The following is a 12,414-nucleotide window of genomic DNA, read 5'->3' as shown; positions in this document are numbered from 1 at the left end:
TGCTAAGACCCTCTTTGTGAAAACTGTGCGATTGCTAATTGTTTCTTGTAATCTATCTTCAAGTGCATTTAGTGAACAAATGAAAGTGCTCAATAAGATGTGTATCAAATAAGACTTCCACTTTCTTAACACTAACTACAAGAGCAATAGGGGCATTCAAACATAACTCTCAATGTAACCAAGTTAGATTAGCAAAACCTAAATAGGATGAAGGGATGCCAATATTAAACCCAAATTATACTAAGGAAGTATGCAAGCAAGTCCTCTTCATGTAGTGTTAATTAACTTTAAATTTGCAACGTGGATGTAAATGGAATCAATCGGTTAAATGGCAAGAGTAAAATAGATGTAGGTGCTATATGCGTGCAATCAACCCAATGAAATATGGAAATAGGTCTATGCTAAGAGATAAAAGAGAAGTGTGGAAAATTAACCTTGAAATATGCAAAGGAAGATGTTTTTTCACTTCTAAATGACAGATCTGAAACTCTGACTGAGAATCAGATTGCGGATCTGTGATTAGAATAGAAAATCCGGAAAACCTTGAAAATCTCACACCTCCAGATATAGGTTGATTTGGGTGACGTCTATAGGTAGGTTTATGGCATGATGTACATGTTCTTGGGGCACTGTAAAATCTACCCAATTTTTGCCAAAAATCTTGTGACTGATAATTTCCCGACCCAAATTCACATTTTTGATGTAAAGTTTCTGCTAAATCCTTATCTCTTAATCAGACTTTTAATCCAGTCTTATATGCTGAGAATGATCTTCTAAGTAGTATGAATATTGATGAAATTAGTGCTTATTATAATGTCGATACAATATTGAATATTTAACCTTTTATTGTGATAGAGAATCTCAGATATAAATTGCAGAATATAAAATGCTTATAGGAGCAGACTACTGTAACTGTGTGTCTTATAATCTACATTTACAACCTACTTATATATCCTTTCTAAAGGGTATGTCCCTCAAGGGACATAACCCTTCCTAACTTGGCACCTATAGGAGAGATATATATATCATTAAATGCCAACATTAGAGATATATTACTATTAAGAGGAAGTACGGTCTGTACTGTCAGACCTGTAGGTTTATCTTGGTTAATATTCTTAACACTCCCTCTTAACCTGATAATCCTACAGAGAAATATTATATCTAGCAACACCAATACAGATGAATAAGCAAGAATTAATACTCTATATCTGTTTGTCTCTTCTTAGTATGTGGTATCATAGAACACATGATACAAAGTCATATTAGTAAACTTGTGATATGACAAATCACTGCCACTAGTGATATTATATAGGATAAATCTGAAGAGTAATCTCTTCATTTATCCAAGTTATGATTTCATAGAAACTGGTATTTCCATATCACAACATGATCTTGAGTTCTAAGAACTACCAGAATACAGGATAAACCTGGAGAATACTAAGATTCTTCCTTTATCCAATTTGTGACCCATGAACATAGCAATGTCAACGTCACAATATGATCTTGAACTCATCTAGATCTTACAGTAGAACTCTACTGTTTAGCACATTATCTAAGAGAATGTTACCTCTCATAATGTTTTATACAAGTGTTCATTATTTTCAAAGATCGTCACCTCTTAAAATAATGAATACAAATGAATACAAATGGTGGAGCTCATAATTGTCAATAACCTGGAAAAATAAAATTATTTTATTAATAATCAAGAGAGTACAAATGGATTACAACTCAACCATACCAAGTCTCCTCCTGAAGTGTTTTATCTTCACTCTAGATAGAGGTTTGGTGAGTATGTTTGTTGTCTGATTTGCAGTGCAAATGTATTCCAATTTTACATAATTCCTGTCTACCATATCTCTTACATAATGGTAAGGAATTTCTTGGACCTGTCATGGAAAACTAGATTCATTGAGAGTTTGATGGAACTTTGATTATCACAATGCATAATCATGGGATTCATAGCTTGCCCAAATAATTCCACAAGTAACTTCCTCAGCCATACTGCTTCTCGGGAGGCCATCATTGCTGCAATGTATTCGGCTTCTGTGGAACTCTGTGCTATTGAAGACTGCTTTCTACATATCCAAGATATCATTGCTGATCCCAAATTTAAACAACATCCTGAAATACTTTTCTTGTCTTTAACACTTCCACCCCAATTTGAATCAGTGAATCCATGTAAGTCTAAAGCAACTTTCTCATATTTGAGTTCGAGATTAAGAGTGCCTTGTAAGTATCTCATAATGTGCTTAATTGCGACTAGGTGAATCTCCTGTAGTTCACACATAAACTGACTTAAGGCATTAACTACATAGCAAATATTTGGTCTTGTATTTACTAAGTACATAAGAGACCCAATCATCTGTTTGTAGAGAGTAGAATCTATTGATGGTGATTTTGTAGCTGCTCCCTTAAGTTTATGTAGAATAGTCTCCATTGGAAAAGACATAAGTTTGCAATTCCACATTCCAAATTTCTTTAAAATATCTGATGTATACTTCCCTTGATTTAGTATGATACTGTCAGAATTCTGCTGTACTCCTAATCCTAGGAAGTAATGAAGGAGTCCCAAATTTTTCATCTCAAATTCTCTAGTTAGATCTTTCTTGCACTAATCTATGAGATGATCATCACCTGTTATTAGTAGATCATTAACATACAGTATCAGAATTACCATATCATCTTTATCTCTTTTATAATATAAATTTGGATCAGCTTCATTCTTGGAGAATCCTAAGTTGGTGAGATACTTATCAACTCTTTCGTACCAGGCCCTAAGAGCCTATTTAAGCCCATAGAGAGCTTTCTTGAGCTTGCAAACAAAAGCGTTAGGATCATGAGTTTCAAATCCTTCAGGTTGCTCCAGATATACTTCTTTTGAAATGTTTCCATTTAGGAATGTTGTTTTCACATCCATCTGATGTATCTTCCATCCCTTTGATGCGACAATTGCTAAGACTACTCTTACGGAGGTATATCTGGCAACAGGAGCAAAGGTTTTTTCATAATCAATCTCTTCTTTCTGAGAAAATCCTCTGGCTACAAATCTGACTTTATACTTCTCAATACTATCGTCAGCGGCATGTTTTATTTTAAATATCCATTTGGAAGAAACAACAGATTTTCCTTTAGGTCTTGAAACAATTTACCAAACATCATTTTTCATGATAGATTGGTATTCTTCTGTCATAGCTTCTTTCCAAGCTGTATGTTTAATAGCATTAAAGGGATTGGTTGGCTTTGTTTTGGATAAATCACTTATGTTAGTTGTATAACTAGAGAATCTTTTAGGTCTTTTGCTTTCTTTGACTGTTTCGGAAGGTGCATCAAAGTCTTGAGCTGCTTCAACTGTTTGAATGGCTCAAAGTGGTCTTTTCTTTGAATTTTTTTCAAGGTTAATATTTTGAATTTCATCTTCGATTTCTTCTAAGTTCTCCCTTTGGGACCCAGATTCACTATTTCTTTTAGAACTAGATAAAGGAGAAGGTTCATCAGAACTTACGACTCTTTTGAATGCAAGATCTTCTTCAAAGATTACATCTCTACTAAGTTCAATAGTTTTCTGTTTAGGTATGAAAATCCTATATGCTTTAGAAGTTTCACTATACCCTACAAAAATACCTTTCCTCCGAGAGGGTTCTAATTTGGTTCTCTTTTCTTTTGGATCATGGATATATACAGGACATCCAAAAATTCTAAGATGACTTATATTGGGTTTTACTTTAGTAAATACTTCTTCAGGTGTTTTATCTTTAAGATAGGAGTGAGGATTTCTGTTTTGAATATATACAGTAGTACAGGAGGCTTCTGCCCAAAGATAATATTCTAGGTTTTGGTCAAAAATCATAGACCTAGCAGCTTCTATAATTGTCCTATTCTTTCTTTCTACTACCCCATTTTGCTCTGGGTTATAAGGAACAATGTACTCCCTCTTAATCCTTGATTCTTTACAAAACCTTTTAAAAAAGTCTGAGGTATATTTTCCTCCATTATTAGTTTTAAGGGCTTTAATTTTATGTCTTGTAAAATTTTCAGTTAATGCTTTGAATTCTTTAAATCTTTGTAGGATTTCTTCTGATTCCTTGCATTTTAAAAATTAAATCCATGTTTTCCTAGAGAAGTCATCTATGAACAAGATATAATACCAGAATCCTCCAAGAGAAGGAACAAACATAGGTCCGCATAAATCTAAATGAATTAATTCTAGTACATTATTTGTTTTCCTAGTACTATCATGAAAGGGACTTTTGCTGCTTTTACCCAGAGCACACCCTTTGCAAATACTAGGGTGGTCTTTATTTAATTTGGGTAATCCAATAACCATCTTTTTCATAGTTGATATAGTTTTAAAATTTAGATGCCCTAATCTTCTGTGCCATATTTCATTTGAATTTTTAGCTTCGTGGACTAGGGCTTGAATGGATCGACTAGATTTTGTATTCAATTCATACAAATATCCCTTTCTTTGACCAATTAACTTTGCTTTCTTGATGGAAGAGTTCTTAGCCCAAGTTAATACTTTTTCATCCACGAATGCAACTTTGTGTCCATCATCTTCAAGTGCTGTAATTGAGATTAGGTTTCTTTTAATCCCTGGTACATAAAGTACACCTTTAAGAAGAAGAGTATTTCTTGATTTTGGTTTCAAAGTACAATTTCTAATTCCTTTAACAGAGTGTGCTGAGTTATCACCAATGATAACTTCACCGTTAACCTTCTCTGATAAAGAATCTAGAGTTTCTTTGTATCCCGTTATATGTCTAGAAGATCCACTATCAATTACCCATGCTTTATTTGAAATTTCATTTGATAGAGAGGAATACAGAACACGGTTCTTAGGATCATAAGTATCTTCTTCTTTAATGACATTTGTACAATTTGCCTATTGTTTGGAATTTTTAGGACAATTAGATCTATAGTGTCCAAATTTTTCACATTTGAAACACTTTATTTTAGATAGATCTTTCTTGGGCTTTCCATTCTTTTGATTTCCCTTTTTCTTCTTGAAATGCTTCTTCTTGCCTTTATAGGAGTTTGTATTAAGAACGTGAAGTTCCTCATCTTCTACTTTTGGTTTCCCTCCTTTCTTTAGTTTTTTGGATTCCTCTTAAAGACAATCATTCTTGAGTCTGTTAAAGTCCGGGAGCTGATCTCTAACACTTATTCCTTGTGCGAATGTCTCCCATGAATCTGGCAATCCATCTATAGCCATAAGTGTTAATTTTGTGTCACTAATGATGGTTCCTATGCTTGATATTTCATCTCTGATGCTGACAACTCTTAAGAAGTAAGAACTTATCGATTCTCCTTTCGTTATCTGAATGTGATTCAGTTGCCTTTTTAGTGCAAGAACCCTAGTTGCATTTTTTACTTCATAGGCATTTTGTAATGCATTCATCATATCAAAGGCAGTTTGATGTTTTGTAAGCATAGGTACAATATCATTTAAAACTCCATCCAAGATGAGTTGAATAGCTCTTCTATTTCCTCTACTCCAGATAGATTTGTGAGGTTCAACTGGGGGTTGTTTGGATGCTCCATCAATGAATTGTTTTACATTGTTCTCTTCAAGAATCATCATGATTCTGAACTTCTAGGCTTCAAAGTGCTCTTTCCCATCAAACTTGTCCTTAGGTCTGATTGTGTAAGCTATGCAAGATAAAAGATTGTTGCTTGATGTGTACAAAGTCTAATTACTGAAATTTAGCAGAGCCTAGGTTCGATTACTAGAGCTCTGATACCATGTAAAGTTTCTGCTGAATCCTTATCTCTTAATCAGACTTTTAATCCAGTCTTATATGCTGAGAATGATCTTCTAAGTAGTATGAATATTGATGAAATTAGTGCTTATTATAATGCAGATACAATACTAAATATTTAACCTTTTATTGTGATAGAGAATCTTAGACATAAATTGCAAGATATAAAATGCTTATAGGAGCAGATTTCTGTAACTGTGTGTCCTATAATCTGCATTGACAACCTACTTATATATTCTTTCTAAAGGGTATGTCCCTCAAGGGACATAACACTTCCTAACTTGGCACCTATAGGAGATATATATATATATATATATATATATATATATATATATATATATATATATATATATATATATATATATATATATATATATATATGCCAACATTAGAGATATATTACTATTAAGAGGAAGTACGGTCTGCATTGTCAGACTTGCAGGTTTGTCTTGGTTAATATTCTTAACATTTGATACCCTGATCTTGCACACGAGAAAAAATGATTTTTGTTGGGGGGGAGGGGTTTGCCTTGGTCAAGTTCCTGTTTAAGAATTAATTTTGAAAGGAAATGAAATGTAAAGCATATAAGGAAGCAAGACAAATGTAAATATTCACCTTGCTCGATGAAACCCTTGTCAATAAGGATTTTGTAATGCTTGAATGTTTAAGATATTGAATCTTGAATGAGGGATGTAGGAAATCTCCACAAATGCAATGGATCTCACCAATACCAAATCATGGAGCTATGGATATAAATGTGCACAATGAAAGAAGAAGAAGATGAATGCCGCAATGTAGATCTCCTCCTTCATGGCCAACAAAATGTAAGATCTTCAAAAGGAAGTGCTCACAAAGGATCCTTGAATGTTTGAAAACACCTTGAATGCTTTGATGAATGCTTGAGAATGCCAGTTGCTTCTTGATGTCTAGTGGATGACCTTGGATGTCTAATGATGTGAAAATGAGGTGCCTAAGCTTCCTTTTATACTAGTTTTTGGGCACGAAAATAAAGCAAGCCAACTGGGTCACCTGATTTTCCAATTTAAGTCCTTGAGACAACATTTGCCCCGAGACCAAAAATGCTCGGGGTACAGGTTGACCTATACTTGAATAGGTTGATTGGACCTTCCTATACGAGGGTTATCCCGAGAAAGGGTAACTCCGATGTCTTAGAAACTGCACAAAAGAAACCAAAAAAGAAGGAATTGAGTGGGAGAGAGCTGATTGAGCACAAATGCATCCATGGTCCATAAAATCACTAATGGGCAGGAGCTAAAAGGTTTTAAATGATGGGTGTTTTCATTTTCAGATAGAACAAGGTGACAATAATTGCACTGAACACACTTATTCTTAGAAAAAGCTGAAGGCTACCTATATTCTTGTCTGAGGTTTTGACTTTGAAGGCCATTTGTTCAGAAGAGGAGAAAGTTACATGATTTCCAAACTCTTGGTTCCATCTATCCTGTTGTAGAGGCTTGTTCTAGAGACCAGAGAATGTCAGAACAATAATAGAAGTGATATTGAGCATCTCTATGAATTGCTCATAGGATCTGGACAATCTTTTTAGCACGATCACTACTATATCTTCTTCCACCATCTTGCGGCCAATAGCCTCTAATTGGTTACATAGGTCCTTGATTTTTGTAAAATGTGCCTGGAGAGATGTCTTCTCATCCATTAGGACAAAAAACAACATATTCTTCAGAAAAAAAAATTTGTCTCTTGTCCAACGTCTCATAATAATCCTTCAAGACATCCTATATCTCTTTAGCTGTTTTATCAGAAAGCACACAAGGGAGCTGACCATCTATAATTAAAAGTTTGAGTAGCATGACAACTTCCCGATTACATTCATTCCATTTATCCTGATCCTGTTTGTACTTGAGTAGGACGTATCTCTGCACCCAAAACGATCTTAGCAAGACAATGATATTCAAATATTGTTATCATGCGCTGCTGCCAGGTTTTGTAGTTGCAACCATTAAACTGCTGATTCCCTTCCAATATAATGTATTTTTGCATCTCTAGGAATGGGAAACCCAATGCTTAAAATGAGGTGTTTGGGTGATTTTGACATAGAGAATTGAGATGATTGCTTGTATAGATTATTATCTATTAATGGTAGCCTGTAGATGAATATCAATATTCAATAATTTATATGAACAACTTTTTTCTAGAAGTGTCCCTAATTTGTAATATTAAAATTTATTAAAATATCTACTTGAGTGGTTTTGTCTGAATGTGTTTATTGAGAGCTGTGCAATTAAATTATTTTAGTTTGGAGATTCATTTAATCTGGTTTGTAAGTAATTTTAAAAGGGAGTAATTTGGGATTATGTTAGTATGGCTACCTGGATGCTCTGTTTGACAAAACTCTCCATATTAATAGCAGCTTAAATACTCAAAAACTAGGTGATTTAATAGGTCGAAGGCCAACCTGAATAAATAAATGAATACTGGGCATAATTAATTTGGGAGGGCTGACCTGTTTGAGGGTTAAAGAAATTAATTTTTTTTTCAGACCAAATCCCTTGAAATAAAGTCTAAGGACATGTTAACTACTGATCAAAAAGAAAAAAGAGTCTTAAGTACATGTTTTTAAGAATTGGAAAATTGCGATTGCCCGTAAGGGGGAGTAGAGAATAATTGACTAGCAGCAGTTAAGGTTAAGGAGCAACATACGACCTTAAGCAGTGATTTTATTAACTACAGATATAAGATTGGTTTAGATGTGGATAACAGCGATTGAATTAAGATGAGGAACCTTGAAGAGTCCTCAGTGTTGCAAATAAGGTGACTGCCACAGAAGACAACCCTCCAATGATATTTAAGGAGAACCTGCAATGGAATGGAATGGAGAACGAAAATTGAAAAGCACATCAACAATTTGGATCATATATAAGGATCTATCAAGGGAGGGAAAGACCAGTCAATATTAAGGAAGAATTCTGAAATCAGTAATAACAGTAGAAAACCAAGAAAAATTTCTTTGAATTATTCATAGAATTATTGAGTTAAATAAGACAATAAAATTTCATCATTTTAGTTAAGTTTATAATTATGTTATAATGCAGTTATCCCTCTGAGTCGGAATTACTGCTTAAGGGCAAAAATCAGATATGTCTCAAAATTGGGACGTTACATATTGTTTGTTGTCTAATCCTTGTTCATGGGATGATCTTCATATGATGTTAATTTGAATCTTTGGCTCTTTGTAAATTTTCAATTTTGAAATGCAATATTTTGCACATTTTCCCATTTCTATCTATAAAAGACCTTAAGAGAAAATATCTCCTTCATGTCTATCATTGCCATAACATATGGTAGAATGTTAGCTACATCATTTTTACATTGAAAGTTGGTACTTGCTTTTCTTTCTTTGAACTTGGCCAGTCATTGATATTTTCACTTTGGGATGGCAGGTGCTTGTGCTTCATAGCAGAGCTGTGGATGGAGAGAATTTGACATTCTTTATTGATTTGCTTCATTCATCAAGAAACGGAATACCTGATCATTTGAATCTATTGCATGATGTTATGCCTGGTAGAATAGTAAATACAAATTTAAAATGAATATGCTTTTTAATGTCTCTTATTGTAGACAAAATCCTTATGAATATCCCTTTCTCAGTCATGTTGTGATTATTGAACTGTCAGGTGTTTAATAGAATAAGTGGGCTTTTGAAATCAAAAATAGCAGTTGGGTACTAACCTTTCTATGTATTTGCCATGTTAAAAGGTGGAAAGAAAATATCAGAAAGAACTATAATTAATACAATCCAGAAACGACAGAGAGCCTTTGAGAAAGATATACAAGAAGCTATACAATATTGGCAGGTATGCATGCTTTCACATTACTTTTAAAATTCTACCATTTCTATACCCCTTTGCAAGAGAGGGCCGTGGAGTATTTTCTGTAATGTTCCCTTTTGTGATAGCTTATGAAATTGGGAAAATTAACTTGGGAATTCAATTGCAAGAGAATTCTTTCTTCCAAGTCTCAATTAACACTATGAATTATGATTTATGATGCCTATTATAAATGTTTACATTATGCAATTGATAGAACATGTATGACAATATCACTGCTATCTCTAATTTGACAAAGGATATGTGCAAGGTGATTAGGTCAATGTATAGATAATGCAAAGTATCTTGGTAATATGTATAATCTGCAAATAGCTAAGTTGCCGGTTTGGATTCTAGTTCGGATGCGGGTTCGACATTTGCTTGATTTTTTTTGGGCTGGGTTCAAGTTGGTTCATACAATTTTTATTTTTTATTTTTATAATATATATGTAAAAATATGCTGCAGCAAATAAGTTCATAGACCATTATGCTAATATGAAAGCAACTTAGCAAAATACACCACATATATTAATGATTTAGTTCAAATGACATGACAAAATGTCAAAATACACCACCAATTTCAATGTTTCAACTCAAAAACAGTAATGTCAACATTACTAATCACTAATCAGTCATATGTGATCGAATGTTATAAAAAATCATCATCATTATGCAGTTGCAGATTAGAAGCACAATTAGTGCCACTAGTATCAGTAGTCTCAGCCGTAGCCTTAGGATTAGCTTCAGCATCACTAAGTATCTCATGATCACCATCATCAATTGCAAGTGCATCAAAGTGGGCTTCCAACTTTGTAGACTCTGGTTCAACATCCCAATGTTTTGCCTCCCCATTTTTGTAGGTATTCTCTTTGTGAGTTGTGAGCCTCAAGTTTGAATGCACAAAGATCAAATTATCCTCCTCCTTGGAGTTTAGTGCGTTTTATTGAGTGGATGAAGGAGCACGCGCTCTAATTCCTCTTAGATGATGATGAATTAGCAAGCTATCAAGATTTACAAATTTGATATTAGAGTGAAAAGTTGATCAACAAAAAATTAGAAATTAGAATCATAAGGTAAAAGAGCTTACTTGTGATAAATTTTGATGGCAATGGGTTGCAAGTGTCTATACAATTGAGCATGGAATTACCACCATTTATGAGCATCAATATTATTCTTGTCTCCAAGAGCTCCAAGACCACAATCATCAGTGCTCATGAATCTCATAAATTCAGACCTCATTGCAAGTTTTAGGTGCTTGGGAAAGAGTCTTTGAAGGGCTGCCTTGTACCCTTTAGCAACTTCAAGATCTCTGTATGGGGCAACTCTAGTGGTACTCCCCTTGAGAACCGATTGGCTATAGAACCTAGGGCTCAATGCAAATGCACGTAGATGCAAAAGGGTAGTCATTTTGTTCCATCTCTCTACCATGATTACCTGCAGCTCCTTGAAGAACTTTTCATCAGGATCTTGCTCTTTCTCATTTATGATATTTCTAATATCCTCAATCATGGAGTCAATTCCATCATATACCTCACCCAAGTAAGGTCCATCCGTGTTATTGAGTCAGACCATGCTCAATATTAGATATCAATGCTCACCAAGAGTCATCTGGTATCAATGTCTTAATGACAACTACCTTGCCACTATTAGATTGCCTCTATATGCTCCAATTAGCATTGGTTACCATTTTAGACAATGCCTCGTTAACCGTGAAAAGGTGTCTCAAAATAATAGTGTTGGAGGCAAAGCGGGTCTTAACAACCTATTTTAAGATCAAAACACTAATAAATTAAATTTTTTAAATCAAGATTAAAATTAAAATTAAAAAACATAGAAAGTTTATTAAACTAAAGTGACTAGATTTCTAAAACACTTGTCAATTTTAAACAATTGAACTTACCTTCTAGAGCACCAATTTCGAGAATTGTCTAAATATGGCTTGCATCATATAGTGGTTCATGACAAACATTTGGATATCTTGTGCCTCTTTATACATATTTTTTATCTATTCAATCTTAGTGCCAATTTTTTGCAGCATTAGGTTGTCTAAGTGCACAACACAAGGTGTACCGCTCCTCAACCAATAAGTTGGCAGCCCTACAATTCTTGGCATTGTCGGTTACTATTTGAACACCATTCTGAGGGCCAACTTGCTCAATGGCTTGGATGAGAATGTTTGCAATGTAAGGATTGTCCTTCTCCTTTCCTTCACAATCCACAACTTTAAAAACCATTGCACCTCTTGTGGATGTTGCAATAGCATTCACCATAGGACAATTTTCACATCTTTCCATCCATCCGATACTATTGTCACACCTGTTTCGATCCATGGATCCTTGATGGGCAGCATGACAGCCTCTACATGGACCACCTCATCATCCAATAAAGTGGTGCGTATCTTCTCAAAACCAACGCCCTTGAACACCTTTGGAGCCTCATTAACTGCTTTCACCATGTATTGCCAATACGGTGAGCGAACAACATTAAATGTCAATCCATTTACATAGACACATCTCGCTATGGCTTGATCCAGAATGTCTTTAGTTTCATTTTGAAATGATGTTTCCAAGGCTCCCATTGCTTTCTTACTTGTAGTTTGTTGTTGAGGAGAACACAAGAATGGATGGCCCTCCGTGGGTGGTTCATTGGGATTGGTAGGTGAAGAGATAGATGATATTTTTCCTTTCTTTGAAGGCCTACCACTTTGCAACAAATGAGAAGAATTTCCCCTCCCAATAGCTTCATCTTCTTGCTTTTGTTCTTGAATGTATTTGTTCACAATATGGTTTGGAAGGAGGGTTTTAAGT

At 34.4% G+C, this 12,414-nt stretch overlaps 1 protein-coding gene across 1 annotated transcript in view; it reads left to right on the top strand.

The window, feature by feature from the left end:
• The window catches only part of LOC149539618 (UBQ, helicase-c and DEAD-like helicase domain-containing protein), a 349,808-nt gene that overhangs the window by 48,578 nt on the left and 288,816 nt on the right, over window positions 1-12,414 (top strand). Inside the window, exons 3-4 of the mRNA XM_089800846.1 lie at window positions 9,182-9,302; window positions 9,498-9,595. Coding sequence (XP_089656972.1) covers window positions 9,182-9,302; window positions 9,498-9,595 — 219 coding nt within the window. The remainder of the gene's footprint in view (window positions 1-9,181; window positions 9,303-9,497; window positions 9,596-12,414) is intronic.

The sequence above is a fragment of the Cupressus sempervirens genome, chromosome 9 (assembly GCF_028749045.1).
Source record: "Cupressus sempervirens isolate cs-2001-9-10 chromosome 9, ASM2874904v1, whole genome shotgun sequence".
Taxonomy (NCBI): Eukaryota; Viridiplantae; Streptophyta; class Pinopsida; order Cupressales; family Cupressaceae; genus Cupressus; species Cupressus sempervirens.
This window is presented reverse-complemented; position numbering and strand designations above follow the sequence as displayed.